General features: G+C 42.2%; 1 protein-coding gene across 3 annotated transcripts in view; it reads right to left on the minus strand.

Annotated features, from left to right (window-relative positions):
• LOC306929195 (choline transporter-like protein 1) overlaps positions 1-16,255 on the minus strand; it is a 41,003-nt gene that overhangs the window by 10,882 nt on the left and 13,866 nt on the right. For all 3 annotated transcript variants that reach the window (XR_013790761.1, XM_079509639.1, XM_079509638.1), the window contains exons 5-14: positions 13,216-13,309; positions 11,896-12,065; positions 9,953-10,042; positions 9,549-9,709; positions 8,656-8,842; positions 7,695-7,863; positions 5,045-5,201; positions 4,274-4,357; positions 3,047-3,184; positions 2,456-2,692 (exon numbers count right to left, since the gene is read on the minus strand). Coding sequence is in view for 2 of the 3 variants with exons in the window: in XM_079509639.1 (XP_079365765.1) it covers positions 2,456-2,692; positions 3,047-3,184; positions 4,274-4,357; positions 5,045-5,201; positions 7,695-7,863; positions 8,656-8,842; positions 9,549-9,709; positions 9,953-10,042; positions 11,896-12,065; positions 13,216-13,309 (1,487 nt within the window). In the remaining variant the exon portion in view is untranslated. The remainder of the gene's footprint in view (positions 1-2,455; positions 2,693-3,046; positions 3,185-4,273; positions 4,358-5,044; positions 5,202-7,694; positions 7,864-8,655; positions 8,843-9,548; positions 9,710-9,952; positions 10,043-11,895; positions 12,066-13,215; positions 13,310-16,255) is intronic.

Here is a 16,255-nt window from a genome sequence, read left to right on the forward strand (position 1 = left end):
ACCAATGACAATTGTTTTCTCTATCCACCAGGCTGGAACAGTAGGCTACAAGGAGAGGTAGAGAGGCAGCTAAAGACCTTTTAGTGTTATTAAAAGGTTACTAGTATTTAAATAAATAAATAAATCTCACGTTGAAGTTAAAACTAGGCGCTTTGACTCTTATAACGTTAATCTTGTGTCAAATTAGGTTATTAAACAACATATTAGCTTCTGGATTTGTTACCTTATAGTTTAGCATAGCATGACAACACAACATAACCAAATGCAGTAGTACGGCACCATCTCGGAAACCCCGAGTCCCATTGGTTACTGTAAACAGCAATCAATATCTGTGACATGTCCTGGACCTGCTTACTGTTACAGCTAACATGTAGATACCGTATGAAGAATCAAATATTGTTAAATGGTAAATGGTGCATTTATATAGCGCCTTTATCCAAGGCGCTTTACATAGATTGTGCATTACATTCACCCATTCATACACCGATTGCCATGCAAGGTACCAACCAGCACATCGGGAGCAATTTGGGGTTCAGTGTCTTGCCCAAGGACACTTCGACATGTAGACAGGAGGAGCCGGGATTCGAACCGCCGACCCGTGGATCATTGGACGATCTGCTCTACCTCCTGAGCCACAGTCGCAATTGTTATTGCTAGCTGTGTCATGAGGTCTTTAGTCAAATCATATCAGTCAAACAATTCCTAATTTCCTCATTAACATTGCACAACTTATAACCGTAGTACAACCTGGGTATGAGAATTTGTTGATTTAGCTGAGTTAAGTGATTAATTTGACTGAATCCACTTATGAACACCATTAAGTACTTCTTGTGGCGCCCTCCATTTGTTAGTTTTACGCAAGCATACAACATGTTGTTCCGTTTCCAAAGTCAGGTGACCTCACCTCAACCGTCTTAAATCCAGCTTAAATCCTCTGCTGAAAAAACTCACAGAATGGCTTTCACCCCGAGCACACAATAGTTGGCTAGATAATGGCTCTGAGGAGGATAGCGGGAAGGAGTCAACCTGTCATGTTCGATGACTTCAAAAAAGATTTTAACACCATACACTGGGGGAAACTCATGAACATTTTCCTGGCCTATGGTGTTAAAGAGAAGTTAACACCACACACATTATGATCCCAGGGCAGCACTCCGTGGATTTGTCAGCAATAGTGGCATTTGGGTATCAGCCCCACCACCTGCTGGAAGGACTCATTCAGAATGTCACATATTGGTTGACTGAGCTCACAGCATATTCTCTCAGGATCCCCTGTGGTATATTGACAGGGCCCACTGCTTTGTTCGCTTTGACCTGCCATCCCACGCCTGTATTTTGGGGAGCAGCTCTGGAAAACAGCTGTTGGAAAACAAGGAGGGCGGTTCTGTTCTTTTCAAAAAAAGGAAAAGGGTTTGGCTAACCAATGAAAAACTATTCTTTATTTAATTGCCAATTCCAAACAATGTTGTTGGTTCATAGCTTTTCTCAAGCCAGCCATGGATTGGATAACCTATAGGAAATCTTGGTCAAGTCAAATGTTTTTTCAACAAAATTACTTGTTGGGACTTTGTCTTGTTGGACTTTGGTGTAGTACAATAGAAATAGAATAGTTAATAGAATGTACTAATTCTGTTAATTTTGTTTAGATTTATAATTTTAATGAAAAATAACCAATTTTAGTTTTAACGTTGTGCTCGAGCTTCTTTATACTACGGTTAGATGAAGGTCACATATCATGAAAACTGATAGTTCACAGTCAATATGATACAGGTTTGTTCATCTAAGGCTGCTTTCACAACTGGATGAGTGTATTGTTGGAAAATGTGGTTAATTTGCGCTGGTGTGAAAACTCATTCAAACTCTGGCACGGACCAAACAAACAAACTCTGGTCCGCCAAAAAACGGGGGTCTCGGTTCCCTTCCAAGTGCACCAGAGTTTGGTTCGCTGTAGGTGTGAAAGCAATCCGAACCAAATATAGCAAGGGAGGCACTAGGTCCCATTTTTCAGAGTCTTTGGTATGACCCGGCCCGGGGATCGAACCCCGACCCCCCGGTCCCAGGGCGGACACTCTAACCACAATGAACTAGCAAAGACCCCATTAAGATCCAAGACATTTGATGTAATTATTTTGTGTGTGGTTTTTATCCAAATACTGCCACCGTCTTGCCACATCTCCCTCTGCCGGCTGCAAGGATTAAAGCGTTTCATGAACAATTGGCACAATATGTAAAGTTTAGGATGTTTTGGTAACCATACACCCAACCAGTTGAAGAAATTTGCAGATTGAGGCACTAACCTTTGCTTTTAGGAAATATCAGACTGGGAGATTGAACATGTATGCTAATGCTAGTTTGACCACTTCAAATACATGTGTAACATGGTGACTTCTATAGAATCCAAATGACTGAAATCAGTCGTGGGCCGTGGCGACTTTAATCCATGTGACTGGCGTACCATCAGTGCTTTGTCCATATAAAACTCCTGCCCAGGGGTGCCATCGTTGTACTTGGTGTCGATGGCGAAGCAGAGGAAGAGGACGTCCACTACGATCTCGAAGATGGACAGGAAGCAGTGGGCCACCAGGAAGGCAAACAGACAGACGATGACGAGAGGGAGGAGCCATTCCGCATAGTCCAGTTGGTAGTTCAACAGAAGAACGCCGGCAAACGCTGTCGACGTTACAATCAGGATCTGACCGAGAAAAGACAAAAAGACTTCAGTCATCCGTCGACTTTAGCTACAGCACTTTAAGTCAGTGGTTCTCAAAGTGGATTCCAGGGACTCTCTGGGTTCCTTTAGGGGGGTCTAAATGGACCCTTACAAGTCTATAATTCTGACAAATGGAACCAAATTGGTTCAATTTGTATAAGAAGCGCAAACAGCAAGTATTCCATACACAGAAGCCGAAAATAGTATACAACTACAAAGATCACCTGATACTTTACCCTATGCCTTAAATGAGGAGCCCAGTGTTGCACTACCAGTGTAGTGACCAAAATAAAACTTTTGATTATTAGGCTCTGTCACCAGGCTGTGTCACTATACCTTCCCTAGGAAGAGAACAAAATCTCCCACGGCGTTGATGGCAGCCACCCTCAGCGCATTCTCCACCAGTATCACAAAGGCGTCACGCGCTGACGTGCAGAAACTGGTGCTGTTGATGGCGGTGGCTGCATAGGCATTCTAGAAGGGAAACACACAGACAGGAAGTGACGAAGGATGATGAAATAACTAATGAAATTATAGAGAAATATACTATATCCTCAACTTTTTCTTCTTTTAATTAATTCTAGTTTGTGTGCTTCTTCTCTGTATGGTTTTGTTGAGCAGAAGTGATTCTGATATATGATGTACTGTGATATGAACCTAATATGCATTAAAAGAAAATCGAACTTGAAGTGTGAAGTGAGGGGTGCTCTTATCATCATACATCACATTCCGTGCTCAGTCAATGAAATCATCACAAAAGTCTTCACATTTCTGCCCTCACTTTTATCCTCAATATGTACTTTGCTCAGCCAATCAAATTATCTCTATGGGGTGATCAGCCAATCACAAGCCAATGTTTGTGTTCACAAAGACAGATAAAGATGGGGGCCAGCGCCCCTAAAAAAAATAAAAAAATAAAAACACCAGTAGAAGTCCCTGATTGGCCCACTCAACCCCACCCAGTATAAATGGAACGACTTGCATCAAATAGGCTGGCCTATATTATTACTTGTATTCCTGACAAAAGTATGCAATAAATTATGCATTTGTTGATAATTGCATAGCAATGTTCCCACTGCCATATTGTCCAATAGTAATCTATTCTCTCTGTTTCTTGTGGATGTTCTTCCTTAAGTAGTTCTATGTTTAGGAAGGCTATTTCTGCCCAGTGAATAGAACATGGGAACATAGCCGGCGTTGTAACAGGTTGGAGGGGCTGTGATGTAGTTATAAGGCTGGGCCCTTGAGAGACATCCATCCACTCCTCTCTACAGTACCATCTCATTTTACACCCCAGTGGTCGAGTGTAAGCGAAGTTGCATTATCAGCAAAACGAATAACCAAGGTTTCTATACCGTCTATCAAGTGTGTGGCCATGTAAGACAAACTGTGTGTGTGTTTGAGTGTGTGTGTGTGTGTGTGTGTGTGTGTGTGTGTGTGTGTGTGTGTGTGTGTGTGTGAGAGAGAGAGAAAAGAGGGTCGGATGAGAGAGAGAGTGACAGTGTGAAACAGGCAGAGAGAGGAAAAATAGCAACAGTGTGAGGGAATCCATTCTTCTTGTACCTGATTGAGATAGTTGAGGCACTTCTCCAGACACCACAGACAGCAGATGCAGGTCTTCAGCATGCAGCGTGCACATGCATTTTCCTACAAGGGAGAGAGAGGGAGCAGAGGAGGTGATGAGAGGATGATCACTGGCATGGTGCCGCTCCATATTAGGAGGGCGTGTCTTCTTGTAAACTCTTGCTTATACTAATTTTAATAACGTTCCATTCAGCTCATAAAATTTTTTTCCTGCAGTGCACCACATGGCAAATGCAGACAGATTTGCTTGGTTACAAGTGGTGATGTGCCTTTGACCAAACCCGCTAATTGCTCCACCAGGCACGTGCACAGATATCAAAGGGGGCTCGAGCCCTTGCCCTTTTACCCGTCTGTAAATGTTGTTAATGCAGCATATACTATGGGGAGAGAAACGCCAATGCCCCCCTTTCCTTTCCATGCCAAACTCGAAGGCAGCATTCAGGAGAATTGCCTTTTTGTAAACTTTCCTGAACTTGAACGCAGCATTTTGCGTTGAGAGAAGTTGTCCTCTGTGTAGAAATCCATGTAGTACACCACATCTTGCGTAGCTAAAGAGTGCGGGGTCACGCCCCTAAAATAGCTGATCTACAAGCTCTCAACGCACAGGTACTTTTTGCCAAAAGTGCCCTTTTAGGGAACTCCAGCCCCTGCCTCTCTACCATTCTCTGCACGTGCCTGTGCTCCACTGCCGTTGCTCAGTTCAGAGAACGTTCCTTGGATGAATGAGAAGTGCCGGAGTGGAACTCATACCTTTCCTTTGAGCTGGTTGTGGAGGTACATGAGGATGAGACGTGGGATCTTGACCAGGGTGATGATGAAGGACCCTTTGGCCACGGTGCCGATGTGGTAACGGAACAGCCTCCACACCGAAGACAGGATCGGTGTCACAGGTAGTCTGTTCTTGTCCCTTAAAAAGATTCCATCTATATTTAATATGTCCTTTATTTACAGAATGGTGCACACCCAACTGGCAAAAGCTGCCTTCGTCAAAACTCAGCTTTTGGCAATACGTTGGTCAATAAAACACAGCAGAGGAGAAACTTGAGTATGTGACTCTCTGATTCTTTAATTAATATTGATTTCCTGAATATAAAGAATCTGTTGGATAGGCAACTGTCAAGAACCTAAAATCCACTGAGGCTCCCCTTATAAAACGGTGGGAATTAAACTTATTTTCTATCAATTTCACACCACATGAAGCATTGAATTCATGGAGATGTTCACATTCCTACGCCAATAATTTGATGACCGGCGGAGTCGATTCAATGGAGATTCTTTCCACCTGTCAAATTATTGAATACGACAAAATCTTCATGAATGAATTCAAGGCTTCATAAATATTTTTTTGGGGGTGAACTATACCTTTAAGTATCCAAAGCTCTTGACAAAAAAACTTAAAAAAAAAAAGAACAAAAAAAAGAAAAGGAAAAAAAGGAAAAGGGTTTCATGTCCCCAGACGTTGAAATTAATGTAATGATGTAGGTCACAGTCTGTTTCCACTGCTTTCTGCTTTTGCTACAGAAGCTGCCCACCAGTAGTTTCAACACAGTCATCAGACATGGTGATTAATCAAAACTAGAAACACCCAGAAACAAGTGAAGTAGGTCATTCATAAAGGAAGGACAAAGAAGGAAGAAATGAAGATGGTAGATGGTATTGCAACTGATGGTATTGCAACTGAATGTAAATGACATGGAGTCAAGAATAGAGCATAGCAATTCAATGCAACAACAGATTAATTACAGTAAATGGCAGGCCAAGTAAGTAAGTAAAAGTAAGAGCAAATCAGAAACAGAGTGAACTCAAAGATTGTTGTTTATGATCCATAATACATTGACACGATCGTAGACCGGAACACCCACAAACGTCACATCCGGTTTTAGCCCGGGGTAAAGAAAATGGTCTTCCCCATTGTTATAATAGCGTACGATCCTTTGGATCACTTTCAGATCGATTTGTTGGATGATAGAAATATTGACAGCCAAGAAAAATCCATCAGAAGGACATCTGGAACACTCTCCCTCGGAAAGTTGACTTATTATTATGTATACGAGACGATTTAGCCAAGGTTCACATGGCGCTCGTTTGTCATGGCGGAACTTCAACCTGTTTTATGCACTTTTCCCATTTAGAAAGTTAACGTCTACATACATGTTCAGATTTCAAATATAAAGTGGTCGCCCCAGAGCCACGGATTTTACAATCCTCCTCGGGTGGGTAAAAGTACCCGTGTCTTCTGCATTGTTCAATAAAAAGCGTTTTAATCCGATCGGTAGCCATTTTATCAGAGTTATAATGCACCAACCGATAGGGGCGCATAGTTGAAAGCACATGGCCAGAAACTGATTAAACATTGCTTTTTATTGAACAATACGGAAGATACCGGTACTTATTCCAGCCCTAGAAGAATTGTAACATCCATGGCCCTGGGGTGAGCACTTTATATTTGTAATCTGAACATTTGTGTAGGCGTAAGCCGCCGTAAAGACTGTAAATGGAGAATGTGCGTAAAACACTTCAGTCCAGGCCAGGGCTACCATGAGCTCACAGCGCGTTGCGACGCGTTGAGTTTGTAGATTTTTGGTTTATGCTGGGGACCTGGGGTTCAAGTGGTTTATAGTCAGAGTATCCTTATCTCTTTATACTTTATTGCATGCGTCAAGTTGCACAAGCATAACCACCACTGAAATCGGACATGCCTCTCAATCGCCCTCTCCCTCCATGTTAAAAAACATTGTGTTACCGCGGCGCAGTGTTTACTCGCCTGGTAGAGACACTCTATAGATATGATCAATTAAACTTAACGTAATCAACAGCCATTAAGTCATCAATAATGTTCATTGTTTATAGAACACATTGTAGTGAATTCTAAGTAGTTTAGAGACAGTTGGAACTTGGCACGGAGCCATCGTTTGGCAAAGTGTGGTCGAAACGAATGGTGTCGGTAGCCTACTTGGAATTCACTAAAACATGTTCTATAAACATCATTGATGAATTAATGGCTTTTTAAAATGTATATTATGATAAGTTTCAGTGATCATATCTATAGAAAAGTGTCTCTTACCATGCGAATATATCAGGCCATTGTGTTGTTGGATCATTTCCATGCAGTCAAGGAAAACATTCCAATCGGCATCTAGCTTGTTTCATTTTCTAAAGTAGCGTTCCTTGTCGAGTGGCAACAAGGATCTGTGCCTGTGATCTGGTATAATAGTCTGTGGTACCATAGAACTTTCACTTTTCAGGTGAAAACAAGGGAACTTTTTATCTCATTCCATCAGATTTTAGGTTCATTTGAGATGTGAGGGGGACATTTTCAGGCCTTTGCCCTCTCTCTCTCTCTCTCTCTCTCTCATTCCAGGGACGAAGAGAAAAAACACATAGTGAATGACCATCCAACCTGGTGAAGTAGTAGGTGACCACAGCCCCAGCTACAGTCATCTGCTGGCAGGCCAGGATGAACTCACTGATCCAGATCAGCCCTACCGCGTGGTACCACGTCAGGTACTGGAGTGTTCCTGTCAGACGGAACTCTGTAAGGCCGGTCTCCTCATTCTGGACCGGGTTCCCTGGAGGAGCACGGAAACAACATACCGGTACAGTATCTATAAAGATTCAGTGGTATTTGTAGACCTGTGCTGCATAACATTTTAAAAATCGGTTTTGTTTTAACCTGCTTAGGTGGCCATAATGGTTGAGACATGCCTTTTTGTCATCCGCTTTGAGCAATGTTGACAACTGATGTTAAACTAACTGCTACCTTGATGTAGTAAACGTCCACCCACCTGGTCCTCGAAGCAGGTCAAAGCAAATGCTAAGCATTATTTGCATCTACTGTTCCAAATGTCTGGATCGCATCTTGGTGAACTCTTGCAGTGTGTGATCCCTAGTCAGTCCCATCAGTCGTTTAATGTGAAAGCCACAAAGATATGACAGCCGATTTTTGTGGTGTGAAAACGACTCTGATGACTCCCCGACAACTTTAAAAGTCCTAGTGTAGGGGCCATCAGTCTGTGTCTCATAGGAGGGCTGTGGGCAGTTCAGAAACCCGTCCACCAGTGACATCATCGATGGGGAAGCCAAGCTAATAGAAACTGCAAAGTTGCAATGCGAAATCTATGTAAAGCGCCTTGGATAAAGGCGCTAAATAAATGCACCATTTACTATTTACCATTTACCAAAACACTAGATAGTAGATACTAGTAGATACAGATAGGGCTTAAATTGGAGCTGACCAGAGCTGGACTCCTGCCCTCAGTTACCTCTAGAAGGTGCTCCATCACCTCAAATGCGCATATAATAAAAAATGTCAATGAATTAAACATTTGCGACGCATGAATAGAGCCGCTCTATTCACTAACCAGTGGTTCCAAGGAAGAGCAGCACCAGTAGCCAGTAGAGCCAGAAGATAAGAAGGGCCAGGAAGGTGCAGAATGGCTGCAGGGTGAGCAAGGGCAGGTGGATGAAGACCTTCCCCGCCACATGGAACAGAGCGATGGTCAGAGCCACACGCTTCCTCATAAACAGCATCAATAGGAGGAGGATTACCTGAGAGAGGGAGAGAGAGAGAGAGAGAGAGAGAAAGTGATTGACAGACAGATTTTGGGAAAATCACGGTAGCGAAAATAGCAGATGATGAATTGTGACCTTGTAGCCTAGTTATTTTTGCTATTTCCGTGTGCCAATAATACAGCATATAAAATGGGGCTTACGTGGTTAATCTCATCTCCACCCCACCCATGGCATCTTAAGCATAGTTCAGACAAAAGATTCACGGCGAGATAACCCAGTTTTAGAAAGTCTGAATTACCCCAATGCATGGTGGCTGATTCTGGCTAATTGAGTCTGCTGAGGCCCCCACCTGAATTGCAAGCAATAAGTTTCAGACTGTATCAAACGTATATGTTACGTTTACCAAACATTTCCAAAATCAGAGCACTAGTGTCCCAAATGGCATCACATCACATTTAATCCGTTTTATAGGGAAATACATACTGTCAAAATATTTCACGCATGCATTATCGTATTCATTATGTTTTCATTCCCATTACAGGGACTGTGGGACAGCTGTTTATATCCCATAGCCTGGAGGGAAATGGCAAGCGCTGCTGCTTTGGAAATAGAAAACACTGAACTCTTGTCACCTTTTATCTATTCTGGACTGTCCAGTTTTGTTTTCCCCCAAACCACAATTTTGGGGATTCAAAATAGCAAAATTCCTACATGAATGAAAGGTGCAATTCAGTTGACTTACTGTGAAGACGGTGGCGGCAATGGCATACACCAGCAGAGTCTGGCCACTGTCTCGAATGATTTCCACTTCATCGTTTTCTTCCTTTGACACTTTAGCGGTCGATGTGTCATTACCATATAACCGGTGGTCGATATAGAGCCACCAGAGAATACTTGTACCTGCTACACACACACAAACACACACACACACACACTTTACAGTCATCCCTTGGGAATCAACTTTTTCCAATAAATCATTTTTTATAATAATTGTCTTCCCCAAATATGATTTTCATCAATCCCTAAACTACAATTACAACTTAAATACATTCAAAACAGAATGTGCTTTCAATGAATGAGGACATGTCAGTTTCTTTTCAAAAACAAAAACTTTTCAAGTTGTGGTTTGACAGGACGTGACCTCACCCAGGGAGCCGAGGACCACCAGTGCAGTGAGAATCCACACCAGCACGGCCGAGATGTAACGTATGATGACCATTAAAATCATGGAGAGAACTGAAACATGGAACATCACACAGAGAAAGAGAGATCAATTAACCCATTAAGACCCAAGGCTGATTCTACAAATGTCTTCTAAATCCTAACAGTTCTCTGAAAAACCTACAGTATGTTGCTATCAGTGGTGCTCAAATGTTTTCACGTATGTGGTCATGGACCCCCCCCCCCCCCCCCCATCAGAAAATATTTAGTTCCAGGGACCCCCAGAAGCAAAGTTTTGAGTAAGACATATTAGCTTTAAACATATTTTAAATTTGCACACATTTTCAAACTTTCTCAAAAGATAGCAGAGTATGAAATAATGGTTCAAATCTAATATGAAACAGCTGCTTTCCTGGTTTTAGTGGGTTAAAACCGTATTCCTAAAAAGTGCCATTTCTCTTAAATGCCACCCACTACTGCTGTTTTGGAGGCTAAAATGGTTTTAATTTCAGTTTAACCACATACTGTAAATCCATATACCGTACTGTAATTTGTCAACCAGGGTTCCCCAGGGCTCTATACTACGTCCGCTCCTTTGTCCCCTCTACAGCAAATCTCTTTGCTGAATCTAGCCGATCTACATGTTCACAACGCGTTGTGAGCTTGTAGATCGGCTAGTTTCACCAAACGTTTGCCTCAGTCAGAATAGGGGCGCTAGGGTTCAAGTGTTTAAGTACCTGGCTGACCTACTGAGGAGGAAATGTTTCCACTGTATATTTCTGCAGAAATAATTGCAGTATATTTTGGGTGCTTTCAGCTTACCCTTGTTCCAGATATTTCTAATTAAAAGTCCAAAGAACTTTAAATTGTATAAAGCACATTGATAATCTACTATCTTAAAGCAGTTGAAAAGACGAGGCCTTTGTGGCTGGTTACATGTGGCTACTCAGTGGCTGGTTACATGTTCAGCAGCTGTGAGTTGTCTATCAGTCCATGGTCCAGCAACCGTGAGTGTTCGACTGAGTCAGTCCAAAGATGAAAATTGCTCTGAATGGCATTAAGGGGAAACTAGCTGATGGAGTGAGTTTGCTTATTATTTCCACACTCAGGTATACAGAACTTGACATAGCAATGTAGATTGTCAGCATGCAGGAGTTCCTGATGCAAGACACCACTGCCTTAATAAAAGTAAACTTCATCCACCAAATTATTATTTTTCATGGAGAAGATTTGTGTGTGTTGCATTTCTTTATGGTGAATGAATAATCAAAAATGAAGAAATTCAGAAAATAATGGTCCAGATTAACAACAGCAACACTGTCTGTTTATATTAACTCCCACACATACATTAACTTGTCTTATAAACCCATGAGGGTTGGGCACATTGTGTGCAGGACACAAAAATAAAGAAACAAACTCCCACACAACTGTCAACGTATAGTCGATGCCTCCTGTATCCAGTCATATTGTCAGTAATTCCACAACTCGGCATCAAACTTTTCTATAGAAAACACTTCCGGTGTACACACACAGTCTCATGCACAAACAAGTAGTGTGCCTTGGTGTGCGCTTAGGGTTCACACGCACACATTCGCCCAGGCTTGCAACTGTTAAATCCAGAAGTGTTTTAAATTGTAAAGTTTGATCGAAAACACAGTGCTACTAGGAGTGTATGCCATTAAATGGTGAGAATGGCTATGTACAGCAGTTCATTTATCACTGCTGATTGTTTAATGTTCAGTGAGTGGATACAGTTACAATCTAATCGTTTCAAATTACATGGATTGAACAGAAGGAACACCTGCTTTCTTTAGCAAGATACTGAATGAGTGAAAGAGTAAATCCAGAGAGAAAAACTGCCTGGCACTTCTCATCTGAAAATAATCATGAATAAATACAGAGGGACACATAGGTAGGAAGCTCCTCACCTAAGGCCAGAAAGCAGAGGCCGATAATGATCTCTTTGCTGGATATCACCCCAGCGATCAGCCGGTGCAAGATGCTGTTGTCGCTGACAAAGGTCACCACAGCCTCGGCGAACTTGGCATAGCAGGAGATGTCCACTGGCGTGCATCGGTTAAACACCGGCAGCGGTTTACTGGTAGCGAGAGCAGCAGTCACGGTTTCAAAGATAAGGGATTAGTCACATGGCTTTACTGTTATTCACTTCTTTTCCATTCCATTTCGACCCTAATTTGGTCATTATGCCAAGTCCCCCCATGTGTACAGTGTCTATCTATACTAGGGGTGCCCACACGTTTTGACTTGAGAGCTACTTTCAAAATGTCTAGCTCAACAGGATCTACCCACAAAAACAATATTATTCTATTGCTGAAAATAGTTTAAAACTGTACCGGTGTATTTGGAATAGTGGCACTGGCATTACATATAAGATGAACAGACTTGGAATGGGAAATAGAAGGGCGAAATGGAATTGGTATATTTTTTTGTATAGAACTTTGTAATGCTATTATGCTACTGATGTACTCAGCATTCTTGAAAACAAAGTATTCCATTGTAGGTTAACAGTCCCTTTTTATGTCAATCAATCAAGTCACCTTAATTCAAGTGGCAGATCCCAAAAATATTTTATATTATCATGTTTTAGTGGCATGTCATGTGATCTACCACAGCCTTTGTGATCTACTGGTAGATCGCGATCTACCTTTTGGGCACCCCTGATATTCTATACAGTCCTTGTCACTTGGGGAGGGTGTAAACAATCAAGTCTCTTCCATTACATATAACTGACAGTGAGGAGATCTACCGGGAGGGCTTAATGCGTGCGGAAGAACAGGTTATTCTTCTCAGATATATAATCCTACCCTGCTGGCTTCCAACCCACAAAATTGTGTTCATAGGAACACCCGGGCCAAGCTCCACTGTCTCCACAGTGGTGGGCAGCAAGATTATTTACATGACTTGTTCATTCCCACAGAACTATCTAATGCTTATACTGTATGTCCAGCAGGATAAAAAATTCTCCCCAAAAGGCTATCAATACCGATAAAAGTTCGAAAAATGATGTTCCTCTCTTTCAATAGATATCCATCTACTGTATGACCTCATGGCTACTCCAGACTGTACAATACAATAGCTTTCATCGTCAACCCCAGGGTTAAATCTTTTGGCTTAGTGGTCATTCCAATGTTTGGGGTTTTAGAGTTCTTCGATTATTAACGTTCTTAACGTTATTTTTAAATGGTGATAGCTAAGCACTGCAGCAACATTAATAATGATCTTCCTACCTGGGTGGAACAGGAAGTTTGGGACATTTATCGAACCTTTCTTCTAACCCAGGATACTTATGACCAGCTAGCTCATAGGAACATAGCTCAGAGCCTGCAGAAATGGACAGAGAAAGAATAACAGATTAATAATTCATATCCATCTGTTATTTTATTCACAATATGAACTTACAGTAGCGTTTTACTCAGCGACACAGCAGGCAAAAAATAATACGTTTCGACCGTGTGGTCTTTGTCAAGTATAAATGAGATGACAGGAACAAATGTAAGTAATAGTAACATAAGTCGGTCTCCTGGTGGCGCTATAATAAGGGCAGATGTGGGAAATGCAGGGCAAAGGTTTTTCCTTGGCCTCTAGAGAGTGAGCATACAAAGTTTGACACAGATCGGTGCCGTTATCTTAGATTATATATCAATAGAGACGGCAGCGGATTTCTCCTTCCATCCACTTGCATTAAGTTGCTCAAAAGCGCATGAGGCGATTTCACTCCTCCTTCCGGGTAGGAACAGAGTGCATTCTAGGATGGATTGGGCCCAAACACATGAACGCGCTGCCGTTGACTATCATTGCATGCGTTCACATATGAAACAGCGTTCACGTGTCATCATGAACGTGCGCAATGATAGTCAACGGACCAGCGCGTTCATGTGTTTGGGCCAGCGCTGCAATACCAGATTCGGCCACTATGTCCATTTCGCCTCAGGGTTTCCTCCGGGTGCCGTCTCTATTAATATATACTCTAAGGCCGTTATAGGTAAAAAATACTAATGGGCCTGATATAGCGCCACCATGAGGATGATTTGAACATTTTCAAGTGGCATTTATTCCTCAGCCTAGTGGGAATGTGGCCCAATTCAACCACCTCCCTCAAGCCCTGTACCCTCACTGACTTAAGTTATGTCAGCTGTAAGTGCTTGAGGCTGCAAGGGCTCCAAATTGTAATGAAAGGAATGGGACAGCACTTTGAAGACGAGTCCGTCCTTCATTCATGACACTTTGCATCACTTTTAAAACTCTTTAACACGGTCCTTATTCATACAGAGGTATGGCAACACCGAAAAGATGTAGGCTGAAGCCAAGGCTTTATTATGCCTACCCCATTTGAAGAGTAACTTTATAGTTAAACAAAATCACATTTCCAGAGCTTAGTTCGACAAAAATAAAAACAATAATTACATCAGCAGATGTTAGCATGAGACAAACCAAGAATACAGAATGAAGAAATAATATGCAATCATACATACACCCATGCATATAAATGATATGTATATCTTCGGTATAAGTAGGCCTACATAAAACAACGTATATGTAGTGGCGCTGTACATATAAGGCCCATGTGAACAAATTGGAGCAGAGGTTCTGCTCTGCCATCCAGGGAGTCTGTGTGCACCGTTTCACTGCGATCAAGCCTGAGATTGGCTGATCACAGACGGACAGACAGGGTGCAAAACATAGTCTCTCTCTGTGCCTTCGGCCTGGTGGAGACAATTATACCTAAACGGCATCTGAGAAATGTGTTCCAATTTGATGTCCTCATTAGATGGTTAATGTGATACCGTCCGTGGCACTCCAGAGCCTGGCAGACCTTTGTCCTGTCTACAGTACACTGTAACTAGGCTATCTTTAAATGCAGAAATAATTTTAAAAGGTGATGTCTCACTCAAAACATCCATAGCTATAATGAAAATGGAAAATGAGCCCACCATCCTTGTCCACAATGTCATTGTGGATGGATATCCATGAGTTACAATAACCGACCATGTGGGCCAAAGGACAGGGTGGAATGGTACCAACAACAGAACCAACACAAGCAGAGGTGACACTGAGTTTAATGAAGTCTTTGATAAATAGACTGTCCACGTGGGTCAGACTGCGAGGCTGTGATTGTGTTTGTGTGTGTGTGTGTGTGTGTGTGTGTGTGTGCGTGCAAGAGTGTAGGGAAAGAAAATGAGACAGGAGGAGAAAAAATGGGAAAAACAATGACAGAGAGAAAGATCGTACAGTGTGTGTGTATGTATGTGTGTGTGTGTGTGTGTGTGTGTGTGTGTGTGTGTGTGTGTGTGTGTGTGTGTGTGTGTTTGCATGCACACCACACACTCGCATTTACAGTGAATGAAAGGACTGCATTATTTGACGATGGCACGCTGGGTCACGGGCCTGTCGTTCGTGTTTAGCAGGGACAGTAGACTATGACTCATCATCACCATGACGTTATGGGAGGTCAGCTTCCCAGTCCTTCTATTGTGAAAGGTGAATGGGCAGGTGAAACGGTGGAAGTGGCAGGCACTTCTACATCTCTTCCTAATATCTGGATAATTTCTGGACGTGACAACCAATTCCCCAAAACTAAGACATACCGTAAAATATGAATGAATACAAAATGCAACAGGGTCAGTGAATCCCCAGCCAATTTAGTAGGGAACCAACCACAACATGGAAGTCCTTCTATTGTGAAAGGTGAATGGGCAGGTGAAACGATGGAAGTGGCAGGTACATTTTTAATGTACCAGCTAGCTACTGTTGGTGAGTGGACGTGGGCATGTTCCTGCCCTTTTAACTGGTTCAGACCATACGACGTGTGGGCACGTCATAAGCAAGCCAACCGAGTTTACAGAGTATAATTGGCCATATCTTCCCGGCACGCTGATTGTGGGGCAAAGCTGATATCAGTCTAATTAATTTGACATATTTATTATGTGTGCAAAATATTTGTTGTTAAATAAGAAGGCGATTGCCTCTGGGACATTACCTAAACTTAACTGATTAGTTGTTCCTTTCACACTGTATGTTGCTTTTCATATCACACTGTATGTTGCTTTTCATATCAATAACTAGGACCCTTGCAGGTAATGGTTATTTTCATGGATTATGGCAAGTACACTGTAAAGTTGGACCTGTAAAATGAAGTAATGGCTACCTTCAAAGATATGGAACCAGACTGAGAAATGTAAGACTAATAGCCGGGGTGCCAGCCCCTCCTATAAACAGGTTTAATGTTTGTCTTTAGTTCAATGTTTGTTTTGTAAAAGCCATTGACAA

The sequence above is a fragment of the Electrona antarctica genome (genome assembly GCF_951216825.1).
Source record: "Electrona antarctica genome assembly, chromosome: 1".
Lineage (NCBI taxonomy): Eukaryota > Metazoa > Chordata > Actinopteri > Myctophiformes > Myctophidae > Electrona > Electrona antarctica.